This window comes from Populus alba, chromosome 16, assembly GCF_005239225.2.
Source record: "Populus alba chromosome 16, ASM523922v2, whole genome shotgun sequence".
NCBI classification, from domain to species: Eukaryota; Viridiplantae; Streptophyta; class Magnoliopsida; order Malpighiales; family Salicaceae; genus Populus; species Populus alba.
In genome coordinates, this window is record NC_133299.1 from 515,083 (window position 1) to 532,660 (window position 17,578).

The 17,578-nt window shown below is 35.8% G+C and overlaps 4 protein-coding genes and 1 non-coding gene across 21 annotated transcripts; 3 read left to right on the top strand and 2 right to left on the bottom strand.

Annotated features, from left to right (window-relative positions):
- On the top strand, window positions 1–3,093 carry LOC118044537 (uncharacterized). 17 transcript variants are annotated; one of them, XM_035052868.2, is made up of 7 exons: window positions 1–155; window positions 567–973; window positions 1,043–1,204; window positions 1,364–1,471; window positions 1,543–1,862; window positions 2,317–2,702; window positions 2,811–3,093. In XM_035052868.2, the coding sequence occupies exons 2-5, from the start codon at window positions 652–654 to the stop codon at window positions 1,632–1,634; spliced, it is 684 nt and encodes a 227-aa protein (XP_034908759.1). In that variant the 5' UTR covers window positions 1–155; window positions 567–651; the 3' UTR covers window positions 1,635–1,862; window positions 2,317–2,702; window positions 2,811–3,093. The 17 variants fall into 17 exon arrangements, with proteins under 17 accessions (XP_034908759.1, XP_034908758.1, XP_034908760.1 ...); XM_035052867.2 differs by having other exon boundaries at window positions 2,317–2,399; XM_035052869.2 differs by having other exon boundaries at window positions 2,317–2,384.
- A 1,495-nt stretch (window positions 3,094–4,588) lies between these two features.
- On the top strand, window positions 4,589–4,678 carry LOC118044539 (small nucleolar RNA SNORD96 family). Its single transcript, XR_004686803.1, has one exon. It is a non-coding gene; the product is annotated as a small nucleolar RNA SNORD96 family (small nucleolar RNA).
- A 1,379-nt stretch (window positions 4,679–6,057) lies between these two features.
- Window positions 6,058–10,538, bottom strand: LOC118044531 (thymidine kinase a). The gene is made up of 4 exons (XM_035052858.2): window positions 10,098–10,538; window positions 7,112–7,256; window positions 6,706–6,827; window positions 6,058–6,530 (listed from the first exon to the last, which is right to left on the bottom strand). Exons 1-4 carry the CDS (start codon window positions 10,433–10,435, stop codon window positions 6,275–6,277), a joined length of 861 nt encoding a protein of 286 aa, XP_034908749.1. The 5' UTR covers window positions 10,436–10,538; the 3' UTR covers window positions 6,058–6,274.
- Window positions 7,263–10,215, bottom strand: LOC140954196 (pentatricopeptide repeat-containing protein At4g16470). The gene is made up of 2 exons (XM_073405472.1): window positions 10,098–10,215; window positions 7,263–9,768 (listed from the first exon to the last, which is right to left on the bottom strand). Exons 1-2 carry the CDS (start codon window positions 10,105–10,107, stop codon window positions 8,483–8,485), a joined length of 1,296 nt encoding a protein of 431 aa, XP_073261573.1. The 5' UTR covers window positions 10,108–10,215; the 3' UTR covers window positions 7,263–8,482.
- A 2,048-nt stretch (window positions 10,539–12,586) lies between the features above and the next one.
- On the top strand, window positions 12,587–16,510 carry LOC118044528 (heterogeneous nuclear ribonucleoprotein 1). The gene is made up of 5 exons (XM_035052849.2): window positions 12,587–12,927; window positions 13,033–13,160; window positions 13,439–13,661; window positions 14,652–15,849; window positions 16,227–16,510. Exons 3-5 carry the CDS (start codon window positions 13,440–13,442, stop codon window positions 16,238–16,240), a joined length of 1,434 nt encoding a protein of 477 aa, XP_034908740.1. The 5' UTR covers window positions 12,587–12,927; window positions 13,033–13,160; window position 13,439; the 3' UTR covers window positions 16,241–16,510.
- The last annotated feature ends 1,068 nt before the right edge of the window (window positions 16,511–17,578 follow it).

Sequence of the window (17,578 nt, forward strand, 5' to 3'; positions counted from 1 at the left end):
GCAAAATTTGGTGTCAAGTGTCAACCATTGAGCACTCAACCCGTCCGAAACAAAACAAGAGCTACCCCAGACCTTGTTTATCACTGTGTCTCTCTAATAAACCAAGAAAACAAGCAAATCTTATTTCCAACATTAAAAAGATCATATTTTTTGAGGTTAGTTTGACAATTTCTTGCATTATACTTTTGTTCTCTTGTAATGTTTATCTTGTCTTAACAATGTTAGTCATGAGATTCATGTGGTCTCGTGGTTTCAGAATTAGATGAGAAATGGATGACGGGTTCTGTTTATTTTCATAAATTGTAGATGATAGTGTTGTTTCTGTTTTTCATCTGCGGAAAGAATATGTGAAAGCTAGTCTTTAATACATTTTTGTTGGTTTTGTTTTGGTTGTGGAGGTTGTTGATTTTGGATTTGTATTGCTTGGATTTTGACGCCTAGGAGATTTTGATGCGTGGGTTGGTGGTGGTTTTGTTTATGGGCTCACAAAGTTTGTTGCTTTATGTATTTTGGTTGGTAAAGAATATATATATTTTTTTTCTGGTGGTTTTGTGTTTTGAATGCAGAAAGATTGGTCTAGATTGTGGGTTTGTTGAGTTTTTAGGAAATAATTGAAGAATTCTGGAGGAATTAACAGAAAGAGCAGTGTTGATGGATTCGCAAAAGGAGCAAGAAAGAGAAAGGCGTCGATTACGGGACAGGCAAAGAAGGCAAGCAATGAGTGTTGAAGAGAGGGAAAAACATCTTGCGAGACGACGTAGAAATTATCAGTTGCGGAGACAAAGAGCGCAAAATGTGAGAGACCCTCAGGTCAGTCAGGCCAGTCTTGTGGATAGTGACGAAATGCTTATGCCCCTTAGTAACGGGAATAATCAAGCAGTAATCTCTGTTCCTGTCCAATCTAATGGAATTTCTGATGTCGATTTGGATCAAAGACAAGGAAGTGTAAATGCAGGCAGTGCAAATTCTGTGGGTAAGTTTTGTGATTTTTGTAATGCATTTGATATGAAGGCAGCCTGATACACACTAATAATTTAATCAGCAGGTTTGGAAGTTCCAGCACATAAGTTGGCTAAATTACCTATAAGATCACGTCTAAACCATATAAAGCACCTTGCTCGGTCACTGGCTGACACTCTAGATATTGGTGATAGTCACAAAATTACAGCGGATTTGACGATGACTGGCGACACAACTTCCAACTGTAAGCTTTAGTATTGTTATTTTCATTTGATCCGGCATCATAAATAGTTGTTCGAAATTATTTGTCAATTGAGTATCCCATGTTAAATGATTCACATGGTTATAGAGACATTTGTGTATGTTCCACCTTATAAGTTCACGCATTGAAACTGTGGTCCAGGCACACCACCAAAACCATTACGATTGAATCGTGTTAAACATCTTGCACGGGTTTTAAGCTCTGATGTAACACCGACAACAGTCCCAGATCGCAACGGTGAAACAAGGGGTAAGAAATACATATTTAAGTTTGCATAGCTATCTTTTGCTTAGTCTGAATCAAGGAATTCTTTAATCCAGTGGAACAGAATCTGTCAAGTGGAGAACATCTGATGAGTATCAATCTGCCTAAAGTTGCTCAGACTATCAACGTTAGTGGTGGAGATGAATGACTCTGCTCCACTGGTAACGATCATGAATAATTTTACATGGTACTTGCTGGTTAGGGCACACTTTTCATATACAAGAGAACCATGGCTGGAGATTTAATGACTTTTTTCCTGTTTGTTTCACTGTACTTCCCCCCTGGGGAATTGAAGAAGGAAGCTTTTTCTCAGACACATACAAGGGATGCAATTTTGCAAGCTCCTTAAAGTTTTTCAAATCGAATATAATGTGAGGTAGATATGTTACTAATCTTTCATAGTACTTGTCTTGTTTTCTTGATGTAACCAACAGAATCTCATCGAACAAATAGTTTGCTTTTATTGTGCATTTATACTTCACAATACAATCCATTTGCTATCATGTATCTGCTGTCTCTTATTTATAATCATATGGATCTGAGAAATTTTCTGTGGATAATTGCTACAATTTCTTCTGGAAAGCTTGCTCGCAGCGTGCTCCCTAATTTAACTGGTTTAGTAATTTATGTTATATATTTTTTACAAGCTCTGGAGAATGTTGAATAAACAGGATGGTGAAGAGTTTGTAGTAGTTTTCCATGTAGCAAACAAGATCTCATACTTTTACTTCACGCACACGCACATGTAAACTGCCCCTTATGAAAATGTTTCGAGCATATATTACAAGTGCCATAACCGACATATGATGCTGTCATTTTATACATGTCAGCACAAAGAACAAGGGTTGAGCTTACGTGAGGGATGAGAAGGATTAATTAGCCGGTTCAAATATTAAAGGTCAAGGGATGGCTGGTATTTTTACGTTCTCTGCATGTGATTGATCATATGGCCTAAAGAACAACTGCACCTTTCTAAATATAATTATTCCAGAAACAAGTTATAAATGACTGCTTATCTGCAAAACGTAAAGCATGCATTGAGTATATTGGTGATTTTTGAATTCTCAAATTGCAACAGGGATTAATTGCTTTACAAGTAAATGATAGTCCAAATTCATTTTGAGGGGTAATGGAAGAAAAAACAAAAAAGATGTACCTTGCAATTGATTGTTGATGCCAACATGCTTAATGTTGAACTTCTCATTGAAAACTGATGGTGGGTTGGGCAACTATTGTTAGAGACTTGTACTATACAGCAGACAGAGTTCATCAATAATTCTCAATCTAGACTAACCACACTGCTGTTTTTCTTGTTATCCTGCAGATCGAGGACAGAACAAGCAGAGGATGCTACAGAAAGAACATTGCAGATATCGAATTGGACAAAGTTGGTGAATTTTAGATTAGAGGATAGTTTGAAAGGCCTACAACTGGAGCTGGAGTGCTTTTTTTTCATCTTTTTTTCGTCGAGGATGTTTAAAAAGAAAAGGAGTTGTAGAAGCCTTAAACACCATCTTCATCCATTTTTTATGTAATGAGGTTTGCTTTGCAAATCCATTATTCGGGTTGCATTGATTCTTTTAAGAAAGCTTTGTTGTTTTGTAGTTTTTCCTTTGGCTCCATAGTTGTTAGACCCGGTTCCCGAACCAGCCAGGAAAAGTCTTGATTACTCGATCATCAATGGATTTTTAGTTTTTTTTTTTTTTGGTAATTATCAAGTATGACCCAGGGGAATTTAGTATTTTAGCATAAATAAAATATTATTCAATTAGAACCTGACCTGACGAGGATGCGCGTGTGTAATCTCGCACTCTTTGGACTGCATGTTCGACGATCACATTTCAGCTTCCATGAAAATCCTTATAGAATCGTCTCCATTAATCTTTCGGTTCACTTGAAAGATTTCACTGGATTGATTTAGGTATTTTTCAATTTTTTTTTTATAATTAAGTTTTTATAATTTTAATTTTTCACAAGCTTATCTTAATTTTATGTATGGTTTCGTGTTAACTCATCTTGACCCAAACTAATATTTTTAATTTGTTATTGTTATTGTATATTTTTTATCATATGTTAATTTGACTCTTGGATTTTTCTTATTTAAAAATGTTACTGTTGTCTAAATATTTTTTTCTATGCTTAAATAAAATGTTGTCTAAATATTATTTTTCTATTCTTAAATAAAATTTGGTCTAACATGTGGCGTGGTACCGGCCAATCTAGTTATTTATATCATTAATTGAAATAGAACTTCTAATTAAATAATTCTTTTTAAAAAACTATATTTTCCGGTTCAAGACCTGTTTATAAGTATACGTAATAAGTTAGGCCCTAGAAGAATGGGCTACAAATTGGTCTGGCCCGTAAGAGGTAGGCCTCTTGTTAGCTAGTGCAAGTTATACAAACCCTAATGACACTGTCGGCTATCCTCTAACCCTCACTTCATCACCAGCCACAACATATTCATCCAACGGTCCAAAATCAACCCACGAAACTCTATAAATAATTATAGTTGCTTCTTTCATTTTTCCTACATCTCCACAGCTCTAGCCTGCGCCAACAACAGTCTCTTTCCAAGTTTCGCTTCATATTCTTCAAAGATTTGATCTTTATTGTGAATAGTCTTAAAATATTTCATCTTTTTCCCTGATTTTTAAAACCCAGTTCTTTTTTTTCTTGTAATCAGCTAGTTTAAAGTTCAAAGTGTTGATCTTTAATCGTTTCTTGAGGTTAATTCAAGTCAGGTCTTTTTTTCTATAGTCTTTTCTCCTTGATATTAATATGTTTTTAGGTCTTAATCATGGTTAAGATTGCTTCTTGTGTTGATTGTGACGGGGATTTAAACTTCAAAATCCTTACTATAACATTGGAGCAAACGATTTTTATCAATGTTTGTAAATTCCAAAGTAAAACGTCACAGATAAAACCTCAGACATGTTGAGGTCCTCCACCTGGAGCTCCTCCGTGTGATGGGGTGGTCTCATATTCCATTGCCTTGTGTAGCAGCGTCGCTGCCTTTACAATTTGGGACTGGCCATGAGACATATATTCATATTCTCTTAAGCTTTTGTTTTTAAAATGTTATTTCAATGTTAATTAGTGTCGCCTATGATGAAAATTTTCACCATATAACCATCTTTCGGGACTGAATGGCTTTTCAAGCCTTGCTGTCATTCTGCAATTCTGAGGCACAGGTTCATAACTTTTTCTTTATTGTTTCTTTAATTGGATTGCTTCTTACTTCTAAAATGAATTTTTATTTTTTCAAGGGACTGTTCATATATCTAGTTAGGTTGGCCGTCGATGGAATTGAAATGTTCTCTAAGTCCTCCAAAAGATGTTGTCTACCTCCCTTAACAAGAAACTAGTCTTGATTTTTAGAACATCTCCAATGGGAGATGTGATTTAGAAGAACATAGGTTTTTTTTTGTTACGTGCACTCCTATTATCATGAGCTCAAGCTTGTTGCCCAAGGGCAAAAGGCACAGATTCGGAACAACATATGAAGTTATTCCCCGACAGAGAAATGGTGTTCATTCTAGGAGATGATGGAACCTTGAGAGCCTAGAACTTCATCTGGTTTCTCATCACAAGACAAGACAAGACGTGAAAACTTTGTGAAACTACTCAAAAGGGGAAAAAACACAGTTCATTAAATTAATGAGACATTATCAACCTCATTAACCATGCAAAGTGCTTTCATCGCCAGCCCAAATGAATGCTCATTAGGGGAAACACCCTTGCTGAACGTGTCATCGAAAACTCTAGATCATTGGCGCGCGGCTGGTCGGTTTAAGCTTAATATAATACTAAAGTAAAACAAAAAAATAAAGAAATATGTTTCTTAGAGCCACACCAAAACTCCCCACGTGTATGTTTTAGTGTATTGTTAATAATAATAATAATAACTGGATGCAACACAGAGACAATGAGAAGCTACAAATACATCCGACATAACATTACACGACCTAAACCTTGGCAACAATAAATTAACAAACGCCCTTCATATCCAATAACAACCTTGTAGCTTGTCCGGGCAAACCAGCTTCTCGCATAGTATGCCATCACCAAAATAAAAAAAAGGGAATCTAAGAACAATCCCATCCTCTTTCATTCGCAATAAACAGTACGCATTAATTGAGTGACAAGAATTCTTTCGGGTACGGTGTTAATCTTATTGATAGATCTTCCAGGTGCTTTAAGGTCGAATGGTTGAGTAATCTTTCCCATTCTGTCTCATAGACGACTCATCAAAGATTGAAGGATTTTGCTCACAGGGGATGCGAGCTTTGGTCCCTTCAACATTAGTGAACTAGAAAAACTAGCATGGGCGTTTGAAGATAACTACAAAAGGTAGGCTTTCGAGAACAAGTAACTGAGCATCACGTACCTCGATAGAAAAACAAGAGAGAGAGCTGTAGATCAAGGATGTTATGTTTAGTTTCAGAGACAGAAGCTGAAGTAGAACTACGAAGCATAGATAGAGCAAATTTTTCGTTAATGAGTATTTATTTTATTAATTTTTTGTCAACATTTTCATCATCCACGCAAACTAGTAACAATAACAATAGTGAACTGAACCCAATTGTTTTTTTTCCATGATTGCAATTGTTCAAAATCCCACACTCATCACAGTACAAATTTTTCCCCTTCCAAAAGATTTGACTGTATGTACAATCCTACAAAGGGGGCAGAATATGCATCCTAACAGTTCAGTTCTGAATATATTGCACCGACTGGCAGCACAAATTACAAAATCAGCGTATTGCGATAATAAGAATAGTTGAGCTACGGACAGGAGCCACACTGAGCCTTCTGAGCTTCTAGGACCATTCTTGCAGCTTCCACAGCAACTTGTCCGCTGACATAATGCTGTCGACATACTGGCATATAAACATCAGCCCCACCAATCAGTTCTGTCCGTGTCTCCTCGGTCTTTCTTAAGGTGAAGAAAGCACGTTTTCCACAAATTTCACATCGTGCGCTTAACTTGGTTACAGAATCAGCAAGGGGAATTATATCAAGAACGGAACCAAAACTCCTCCTGTGAACATTTTATTCCACTTTCAAAAGGGACACCATTGAATTTGAGAGGAAGGTTATAATATATGAAGTCATGAAACACAACTAAAAAAGGGTAATGAGCAAGAACTGTGGAGAAGAGCATAAGAATGGGCACAAAATCATTGAAAAAAAGTAGTGGGGAGCTTGAAATAAACCTCAGATAGTCACCATCCAGGCCAGCAACTATCACAGTTTTGCCATCATGATCAGCAACATCACGGCAGAAATCATACAAGTCTCCGAAGAATTGTGCTTCATCAATGCCAATCACATCTAGCTGTCATCAACTATTTGTCATTAGTCTTTATTATCAAGTTTGCATATCAAATGCTTGCAAAATGAATAAGCCCAACATCCAACATTCAAATGTTTTCCAATGCACTTCTTCCAAAAGAAATTTACCTTTCATTTTAAAGACATGAAGAATTAAAACTTGAAATGATGTATAGGAAACTTTAGCTGCTAAATTACTCATATATGAGAGTTCAGACAAGTTGCTTAATAAATGCTTTGAGAAACGTTCTATAAAATACAAATTAACACATTTTGGCATTGAGATACCTGATCATAAGCATCCTGACCAAAACTCTGTTTGAATGATGATAGATTGGGCAGTGCGCAACATGGTAATTTAACCCCATCATGTGTCACGACTGAATCCAACCCATATCTATTATCCTTGTTTGATTTTATAATTGCTACATTTCTGCATTACAGTTAGAAAAGGAGAATGAATAAAACAACAACAATTATGCTGATAATAGGAAACTGTTTAATTCCCAATGGGACACCACTTTAAACTACCTCACCAAAACTCTTTTTTTTTTTTTTTTTGGATTCGAGAAAACCCCACCACTCGGAAAGTGCACTTTGCGGGCCTAGATGAGCGAGTAAAACCCCGGCTGTCTTAGGCTCTTACAAGAGATGCACACCCTGACTCGAACTTGAGACCTGCTGTGCAAATCTCAAGCCCTTTGCCACCACGCTACGCCCCTTGAGGACTACCTCACCAAAACTGCTAATTGGCAAATCCTAAATCCCAAATACAAGTTGGACATATATGTAATTTCCTTCTTTCTATAAACTTTCAATTTTTACTGTTTTAGTATCACAACATAATTTTTTTATTTTTCTCACAACAGCAGCAGGACAGAATCTTAATTTTGAAGCGAGTATAAAATAGTCAAGTAAAAATAAGAAACCTCAGGGTACAGTTATTGCAAGAAAATTAAATTGAAACGGCTACATGTTAACATTGAACATGAATTCTGAGCAAATTATAACAAAAAAAAATAGAGAATGTTGGACCTTGATCAGGCAATGAATTAGTTATATTGTTTAGGTGGGTATTATTTTACTATTATGAAGAATAAATCAAAACAAGCAAGGCTCAAATACAATAATACACAAACAGATTTACCTCAGATGATCAACCTACACAGCTAAGCACCATAAAACTCTAATAATCAAATGGAAGCTCAGCCAAGGGCGACACAGGTTTTGGATAAAAGGAATAGATTGTACACCACGTTGCAAATGCTTTTACTCCTCACTGCCAACTTGTACCGAGTCAACAAGAAGGCTGGTCATCTTCATGACATGTCATAGATAATACAAGGATTTCAGTGCTTTCCCTTGATGCTCAAAGTACTCACATCACAGTTGGGTGTAGTTCACAAAATTTATCGGGTTTCATCACCCAAATGAGCTAATACTTCTTTCAACCCAGAGCCATTCTCTTGTCCATCCTTCAACAAGGTGCATTTTAAACTTACAAAAGAAAGCTGTCTATTGCTAGAGAATGCATTTGTGATAATTAATGTTCCTTATCTATAGTGGATTCTCCAAATTGAGTTCCAGTAAGTTAAGAGCCATGATTCTCAACAAGATAGAGAAAAGATGATACGCAAAGAAAATGGGCTCTGTCAATAATTAACAGTCACTCAAATCAGGAACATAGCCTGCATCATTTAAAATCCAAATCATTTCAATAATAGTCTTGTATATCTCCTCAGATTCCCTATGAGATTTATCACCCTGTAAGAAAAAGTGGGCCTTCCCTTGAACCTCAATGCTGCTATAAGCAGGCTCTTTATTTATTTCTGTATCTCTCATCACCCCCCTAACCTCTGCAACACTATCCCAAAGTCCAAAAGCAGCATAGGCATTAGATAAGACTACATACTTTCCAGCATTTTCTGGATCCAGTTCAAAGTATTTCCTAGCAGCAAGCTCTATCAGGTCCATATCACCATGAATCTTACAAGCACCAAGCAAAGCACCCCATAAAACTGAGTGTTCCTTGCATGGTGCATTAACAACAAACTCATAAGCCTCTTTTAACCTCCCAGCACGGCCTAGAAGATCGACCATGGCTGCATAATGTTTCCCTCTAGGCTGGATTCCATAATCTCTCCTCATTGATGAGAAATAGGCCCAACCGTCATCAACCAAACCTCCATGGCTACAAGCAGAAAGGACTGCAAGAAAAGTAACATAATTTGGTTGGAAACCTTCATCTTTCATCCTGTGAAATGATTCTATCACCTCTGCAACTCTTCCATGATGGCCATACCCAGATATCAAAGACGTCCAGGTGACAACATTTCTATTTGATGATTTATCAAAGACCAAATGTCCATCAGACAGACTGCTGCATTTGAAGTACATATCCATGAGGGCACTACTGACTACAACATTTTCTTTAAGAAAGGACTTTATCATGACACAATGGGCTCGCTTCCCATGCTCCAGTGTTGCTAAAGTAGCACAGGCTCTGAAAACTGATGCAAAGGTATACTGGTCTGGTGTCAGACCATTTTGTCTCATTTCATAATAAAAACTAAGTCCCATTTCTTCAAGCCCTTTTTGCACATATCCAGCAATCAATGCGTTCCAAGAAATCAAGCTTTTCTCCATCAACATGTCAAACAACAAATGCATAGTCTTTAAATCCCCAGATTTTGCATACAATATCATCAATTTAGTCTTCAGGTACTCATTTGGAACATACCCAACAACAACCATTTGTGCATGGATTCTTTTCCCTTTATTATAAAGTTTCTTGAAAATGCATTCTTGCAACAGAAGAGCATAGGTCCCATGGTCCACTTCCAACCCTGATCGCCATAATAGCCCCACGGCTTCATTCATTCTCCCCGTTATACAAAGACCACTTAATATTTTTTCCCAATTCACGCAAATTCCTAACCTGAAAGCTGACAATGTCTACCAGTGACAATCTCACTCCATCAATCCAACAAAAAACATTGCCAAAATCCCACCTTTTAAAGTTTAAACTAAACCATTAATTCCCCTATAATATGTATCATACTACATTCACGTCTATAATCTACAAAAAAAAAAAATTGCATTTCACTTTGTCTAATATGAGCCTCGAAACAACCAATATATCAACAATGAAACTATAAATTCAAAGCCAAACCCAACAAAAAAGTTTACAAAATTACGCAAACAACAAAATCAAATTCAAAAAAAGAAACCACATCATAAAAACACGAAAAAGCCAAAGAACGAAAATTTAAACCTGCCATCATTGATTTCAGCTTGAACCCGGTGAAGAAGAGTAGTGGTTTTGCCAGCAAACATGGGACCAACAATCACATGAATTTCACCAGATGAAGAAGAAAGAGAGGATTTTGAATGGACACACCGAGTCTGAATTGGAAAATTTGAGGGAAGTGAAATCATAGAGGGTTTTAGAGGGAAATAAGAAATGGGGTTTTGAAGATTAGAGAAAAGATTGGATTTTGAAGCTAAAGAGAAGAAATTGGAAGCTAAAGGTGTGGCCTTTTTGGACATTGGAGAGAATGAAAATGGTGGGGTGATTAGTGCCTTCATTCTTGAAATGGTAATTTTTAACATTTAGAAAGAGCGGAAGGCTTTGTAATTTTGGGGATTGCTCATGTGAGAGAAAGAGATGGGGTTTTCAAGGTTTTGCGAAATTTAGGGTTTAAGGGGTTCTGAAGAGACAGGTTGTAAGTATTTTATTTTTATTTTTTAAAATTTATTTTTAATATTAAAATAATTTCAAAACTTAAAAAAAAAATATATATTTATATAAAAAAAATGCTATAACCATAAAAACAAATAGGACAGTAGAGTTCGAGGTTTCAAATAATGTGGTATCTTTTTATAAAAAATTTGATGAGTTGATGAGGACTAGATTGACCCAAAATTTAGATTAATGTAAATTTTAAAAAATAAAAAATAAATTAATTTAATATAATTCAATAAAAAAAAATTAGGTCTAGATTCATGATTTAAAATAAAACCCAGTAAATATCCATATTAAAAACACATTGAATTTTTTAAAAAAATAAAAAAATTAATATATATTTTTTAATTAGTTTTTTTATATATATAAATAATCCAAGTTAAATCTATCAAATCATAACCTGAGCATTATCTCAAATCAATTACAAAATAAGGTTTTAAAACTATACTGCGGTGTCATGTTTTTTTCTGCCCCCAAAGTTCAAGTGTCTCGGACCAATCTTTTTCTTTGGTTTTAGTTGGTAGTTCATTGCAAGTGGGTGTGTTGCCTTCTTGCCTTTCATTACAGAGGAGACATTCAAACGATTTCATTAAATAAAATTATTGCAGCTGCATGCCAAGCATTGCCTCCTCCTAGTTCTTAGATCATCACAAAATCGAGATTTGAATCTTTAAAAACACCTTATAAATCTCAAAAACTTGTATTTTACTTCAAAGTAATCTTTAATTATTTAAAAATAAAAAAATCTCAAGCCCCTATCTATTTTTCCAGCGATATTAGAAATAAAAAAAATATTAGAATAAACATTAACATCAATAGTAGCCTTTGGACATGATTAGTGGCCTGCGAGGTGATTTTTTATCGTGATATTCCCATCTTTCTTTAAAAAGGGAAAAGGCAGAGCGGGTAAGGTCATGGAATTGTAATCCTGTAACGTCATGCATGTGCACTATCTTTATTTTATATATAAATATGTGCACAAAATGTGTATTTGTTGATGGATCTATGTGTTCTTGGTGTTCTTTGGATGAGTGGGGAAGACAAGGATCCCTTCTGTCTCTCGCACATCTCCAACTTTATTTCTGTTTTATAATATAAAGTTGTGTCCAAAGTTGTTTTCACAAAATAACAAGGAAGTAACCATCTTATCTATTGGAACATTTATGGGCTATCCACTTGTTTGTATATGATTCCTCTGTTTCACCAATCTGCTCATGGACATTTTCAAAGTCACCTCTGTCTCTCTGGGTAGATTTGGTGCAGGAATGGGATAGTCAGTCGACAAAATCATCCAAGATTTACCTGGTTTTTCTAATATTAAAGATCAAAACGATGTAGTTTGATTATTTTACTGTTTTACTTCAAGTTAATTCAGTCCGAAATCGATCTAAGTTATAATTAGATTGATTCAAGTCTCGGATTTGATGATCGAGCATCAGAGAGCTTTAGTATAGCAAGGCTTTTTATAGATAACTTTGTCCAAGCATATCTAATGGGATACGATGAACAGCCTGCCTTGCCTCTACATCAAGCAACCGTATTGTGTGGCAGAAAACAGCCACATTTAAGGTTTGTTTGGTAGCATAAAATGAAAAAAAGGATTTTTAAGGGACAACAGAACACTTACTAAGGAACACTCATAAATGGATGGGAGTTGGGTTTGGTTTGTAATCTCTTGTCATCTTTTTTTTTTTCTAGCATTGGAAAGCCTTTAAATTTTTTTTCTAATTTTTACTAAAAAATAAATAGTTTTCTCATCCGAACATAAAATCATAGCAAACATGTTTCACAATAACAAAGGAATTAACTTTAACCATCGCTTGCATCTGAGCACTCTTTTTTTTTTAAAAAAATAAAAATAAAAATCTGCTGAACTTATTTGAAAAGGACTTGAAAGTTAATGGTGAAAACTTCAAAACAAGAAAACTACTTTCGACCATACAAAAGAATAATAATACTAATAATAATTAAAAAAAGAAAGAAAGTAAAAGGTGGCAAAATTTAATTCTCGGAAAGTCACCATCTTCCATCTTCTCCTTTGTAACTTTCTTACACGAGAGGATAGCCAAAGCTAAACCTCTCCATCTCTCTCCCTCTCTCTCACTATATATATGTATTAAGACATAAACATAAGAACCCATTTTTTTGTTGTTGTAAACAAATCCTCTCTCTCTCTCTCTTTCTTCGATAAGTTTGAATCCTTTGATAAGTTTTAATCAACAACAACAGTGACTTACAAAGAGAGAAAGAGAGGAGAGAGAGAGCAGAAAAAGAAAGGGTCTCTCTCACCCTCTCTTGTTGTCATGTCTCCTCTCAGATCTTAGATTTTTTAAGTTTTCTATCTGGATTTTTTTTTCTGGTAAACTTTCAATAAAAAAATCAATCTTTTTGATGATGAATTCCGGGTTCTGGATCTTGTGCTCATTTTCTTACCAAAGTTGGTATCTTTCTTTTTGTTTCTCAGGATTCCTGGATTGCTTTTGCTTGATATTTGATTGTTTGAAGGTTGTTTCTACTTTGGGATTGAATCCAAGAGTGGTCTTTTGATATAAGCTTGTAAATATCCGAGCTTTGCTTTGTATCTTTGACAAGGTATTGTTTTTCTCGGTTTAATCTGCATTATGGTACGGTGTGTTTGATTGTTGTTGTTAATATAGTATCGTGTCTTTTGTTGAGTTGGATGTATTGTGGCAGTGGATATTGGATTGGATTTTATTGTAGATGTGTCTATTCTGTATTAGAATTAAGATCTGCTGTTTGATTGGTATAGAACGAGACATGGCTTGTTTTTTGATGAGATTGTTAGTTTTATGTGCTGATTGTTTCGTTTTATGTTTGTTGGTGACTTTGTTGGTGGGATTTGTGTATAGAATGGAAATGGAGCTTGGAAAGTTATTCATTGGTGGGATTTCATGGGACACAAATGAAGATCGTCTCAAGGAGTATTTCCGGGCTTTTGGGGATGTTTTAGAAGCTGTCATAATGAAGGATCGAGCCACAGGTCGTGCTCGTGGCTTTGGTTTTGTTGTTTTCGCTGACCCTGCTGTTGCTGAGAGAGTTGTGATGGAAAAGCACCTTATAGATGGTAGAAATGTAAGTTGTTATGTTTTGATTCTCAATAATTTGGGTTTCGAACGATAATGATTTACTTATGGTTAAATTTGATCATCATAAATTTCTATCCTATCAGAAAATAAATCCCATTTTTTGTGATTCTGTGGCTGCATATAGTAGATGACGACGAAGGATTATTTCTGCATTGTCTAGAGTAATAATGTAATCATTTTATTTTCCTTGGGAGGTAGATGGGGAATTTTTGTTGTTGCTGTATGTCAATATTGAACAATTCAAGTAAGACTCAGAGCTTAAATGTTTAGAAAGCTAGCTGGCATTACTCCCTGAGTTATAGGATGTGATGAAACCCTTGCAGCATTATAGTTCGTTTTGGTTTCGGCAAATTTAAACAGCAATCAGAGATTAGAATTTCAAAACATAACATGTGCATTTGCTAGATTGTCAAGAAAATCTTGTTTTAGAATAAAAGTACACGTGCTAAGGGATGTGAGAAATGGCTTCCATGAGAGTCAAGTTGATCGGAGGACACAATCAGGCTTCAATAAAACAGACAAACTGTAATTAATGTCTCATTAATGGCTGATGCTAATGGAAAAAACATTGGTGCAAAAGTTGAAAAAATGAGGGAGGTGAAGCTTATCTACACAAAAGGTGAGTAAGCTTGATACATATTTTTGGTAATTTGTTGTGCTGCTTAAAAGTTATGAACTACGAATGAATTTTTTTACAAAATATAGAGATAAAACGTGTCAATCTACTGTCCCACATCTCATGCCAGCCCATGTTTTCAATACAAACAGACGATTCCGAGTAATGCAAAATCTTGCAACATCATTACGAAAAGGGTGTGAAGATAAAAAAATTTGCTAAGTTTCTCAATTCCAAGTGTCCATTACTTACATGCGAAAAACAGACAATGTTTTGCTTCACTGTTTAAGTAGTTATGAAACTTTGGACTATATGCAAACATGGAAAATATATTATTCCTAATCAATCTTTCCTTTGCAGGTTGAGGCAAAGAAGGCAGTTCCTAGGGAGGATCAGAGCACTCTGAACAAAAATAGTAGCAGCATTAATGGTTCACCTGGTCCTGCCCGAACAAAGAAGATATTTGTAGGAGGTTTAGCATCTACAGTTACAGATAGTGACTTTAAGAAGTACTTTGATCAGTTTGGAGTGATTATAGATGTGGTGGTTATGTATGATCACAACACTCAAAGGCCAAGAGGTTTTGGATTCATCACCTATGATTCAGAGGAAGCGGTTGATAAAGTATTGCACAAAACCTTTCATGAACTCAACGGTAAAATGGTTGAGGTCAAGCGGGCTGTCCCAAAGGAATTATCCCCAGGGCCAACACGGAACCAGTTAGGAGGACTTAACTATAGTCCAAGTAGAGTCAGTAGCTTCCTCAATGGTTATACTCAGGGATATAACCAAAGTTCTGTTGGAGGGTATGGAGGTAGAATGGATGGTAGGTTTAGTTCTGTTAATGTCGGACGGAATAACTTTTCTCCATTTGGTACTGGTTATGGTATGGGATTGAATTTTGAGCAGGTGTTGAACCCAAGTTATGGGGGAAATTCAAACCTTAATTCTAATGCTGGCTATGGACGAGTCAGCCCTTCAACTAGTGGAAATGCAAGCAGGTATGGCAACCCCATAGGGTTTAGTGTAGGCAATGGAGGAAGTAGTTCTGTCTTAAATTCAACAGCTCACACATTATGGGGAAATGGAAGTAGTAATCATGCTTCAAGCGCCAACAACTCCAGTACTTTTATAGGTTCTGGAACTGGAAACTCAGGAATGGGGTCTTTTGGCAGTATTGGAGCACTTTGGGGCTCCTCTGCTAATTCCGGGCAAGGTGGAGGAGTTGGCTCTGTCAATAGCAGTAGCAATCTAGGCTTTGACAGTGGAGATTTTGATATTGGTCTAGGAGGGGTAGGTTATGGAAGAAACAGTAGGACAGGTGTTGCACTGACATCTTCTCATGTTGCATCCAATGGTGGTTATGAAGGGGCTTATGCAGAGTTTTATGAAAAGGGCTCATTATATGGGGATTCCACCTGGCAATCTTCACCTTCGGAGCCAGAAGTGTCAGGCTCATTTGGTTTTGGGCTTGGAACTGCAGCTTCTGATGTTATGACTAAAAATTCTGCTGGTTATGTTGGTGGTTATAGTGTTGCTAATAGACAATCAACTAGAGGTAAGTATTCTTTCCCCCCATGTTTATCCTGATTTCTTCTCTGATAGTCAATGCTGCCTTTCCTCATGTAACATTCATTTTATATTCCTATCAAAGCTTTCATAAAACTGCAGAATATAATGAGAATAGTCTCTCTTTGTGGATTTCCCCATTGCGAGTCCGTAATATTACTCCAACTGTCCAACATTTTGTGTCGATTTCGCAAATTATTGGACCTTGATTGCCTAAGCTCCTACATTTTTTATCACTTAGTTGTTGCTTTCATCCTAGTACATGTAACCGATGCTGATGAAATTCTTTTCTTGCAAAATCTTACACGCCATCATCACCATGCTCTCTGGTGCTGACATGATCTTCTTGATTTTCTTGCGTTTCAGGAATTGCCGCATAGGATGATTATGATATAGGTGAGGTAATCTGGTGAAGTGAATTTCATACATGTCTCTTGTCCAGGTGTTCCATTCCATAAAGGAAACATGATTCGAGCAAACTGGTTCATGTTTTTATCATAGAGAGCAGTCCAAGGAAATCTGTGTATGGTTTGAGCTTTTGAGATTTTTCTAATATAGGTTTTTTTCTTTCTTGAAATTTGATTAAGATGTAAAAAAATCACGTTGTGGGGCATACTCAATGATTGTATGATGCATCATCTTTCGTGACACTGATATATATATATATATATATATATATATAATCGCTGCTCCTCACGTTGTGGGGTCACTAATATTGCATGTCAACAAATCATAACTATGAAAAAAAAAATAGAAACCTTCGAGTAAAGTTGTCCCGTTCAAGTTATGGGTAATGCAAGTCAATTCAAAAAATGATGCTGTTCTCATATTTTATTCAAGAAATTATAATGATGATGTTTTAGAGAAAATTAAACCTAGTTTTGACCTGACACGGGTGAAGATTAATTTTAACATAATTTAATAATTCTATATAAAATAAAATGCACCATAAGTGAGCTTCTTCAATGAATTAAAGTCATCCTCAATGATAAGGTGTTCCTTTAGTCATTGTGCCTTTTTTTCTTTCTGTTTTTCAAGCTATCATCGTCTAGGTGGTGAATTTAAGTATTACCTCCTGGGCCTGCCCATCATCATCATCTAGCCCTTGGACGTCTTCATAATCATCTATAATTACCTCATTGCCATACTCCTCCAGTTCTGTATTAGCTTCTTCTTGTTCATCAAAAATTGTTTAGCCACCTATAAAGACACCAAACTTGCCATCTTCATCTCCATCAACTTTTTTTACTAAATTCACCATTATTAATTGGATCTCTACCACATGTACATCCCCATCCTTCTCTTCCTCTTTGTTATCACGAAAACCTCATCCTCCTCCTCCCTTTTCTACTTCATTATCATCACACTCGCTCTCCTCCTCTACCTTGTCATTGTCCTCCTATCTTTTTATCTATAGATAGTTAATACTAGATAGGAGATTTGCACTACACTATAGGTTAATTTAATTTTTTATAACATAAAAAATTACTAAAGTGACCCAAGTGTCTTTAAAAAATTCTAAGACTCGGGTCATTGATTTAACTAGGTTTAATAAGCTTGGATAATTTAAATATTTCAAATAAGGAATGTAATGTCAATAAATAAACTTACAAAATTGACAATGAAAAAAAAGAAAAAAACCCTATGATCCAAGCTCATTATGGTTAGCATAGCAAATCTACAACTTGGTCGTGATACCCGATAACCCTATAGAAAGA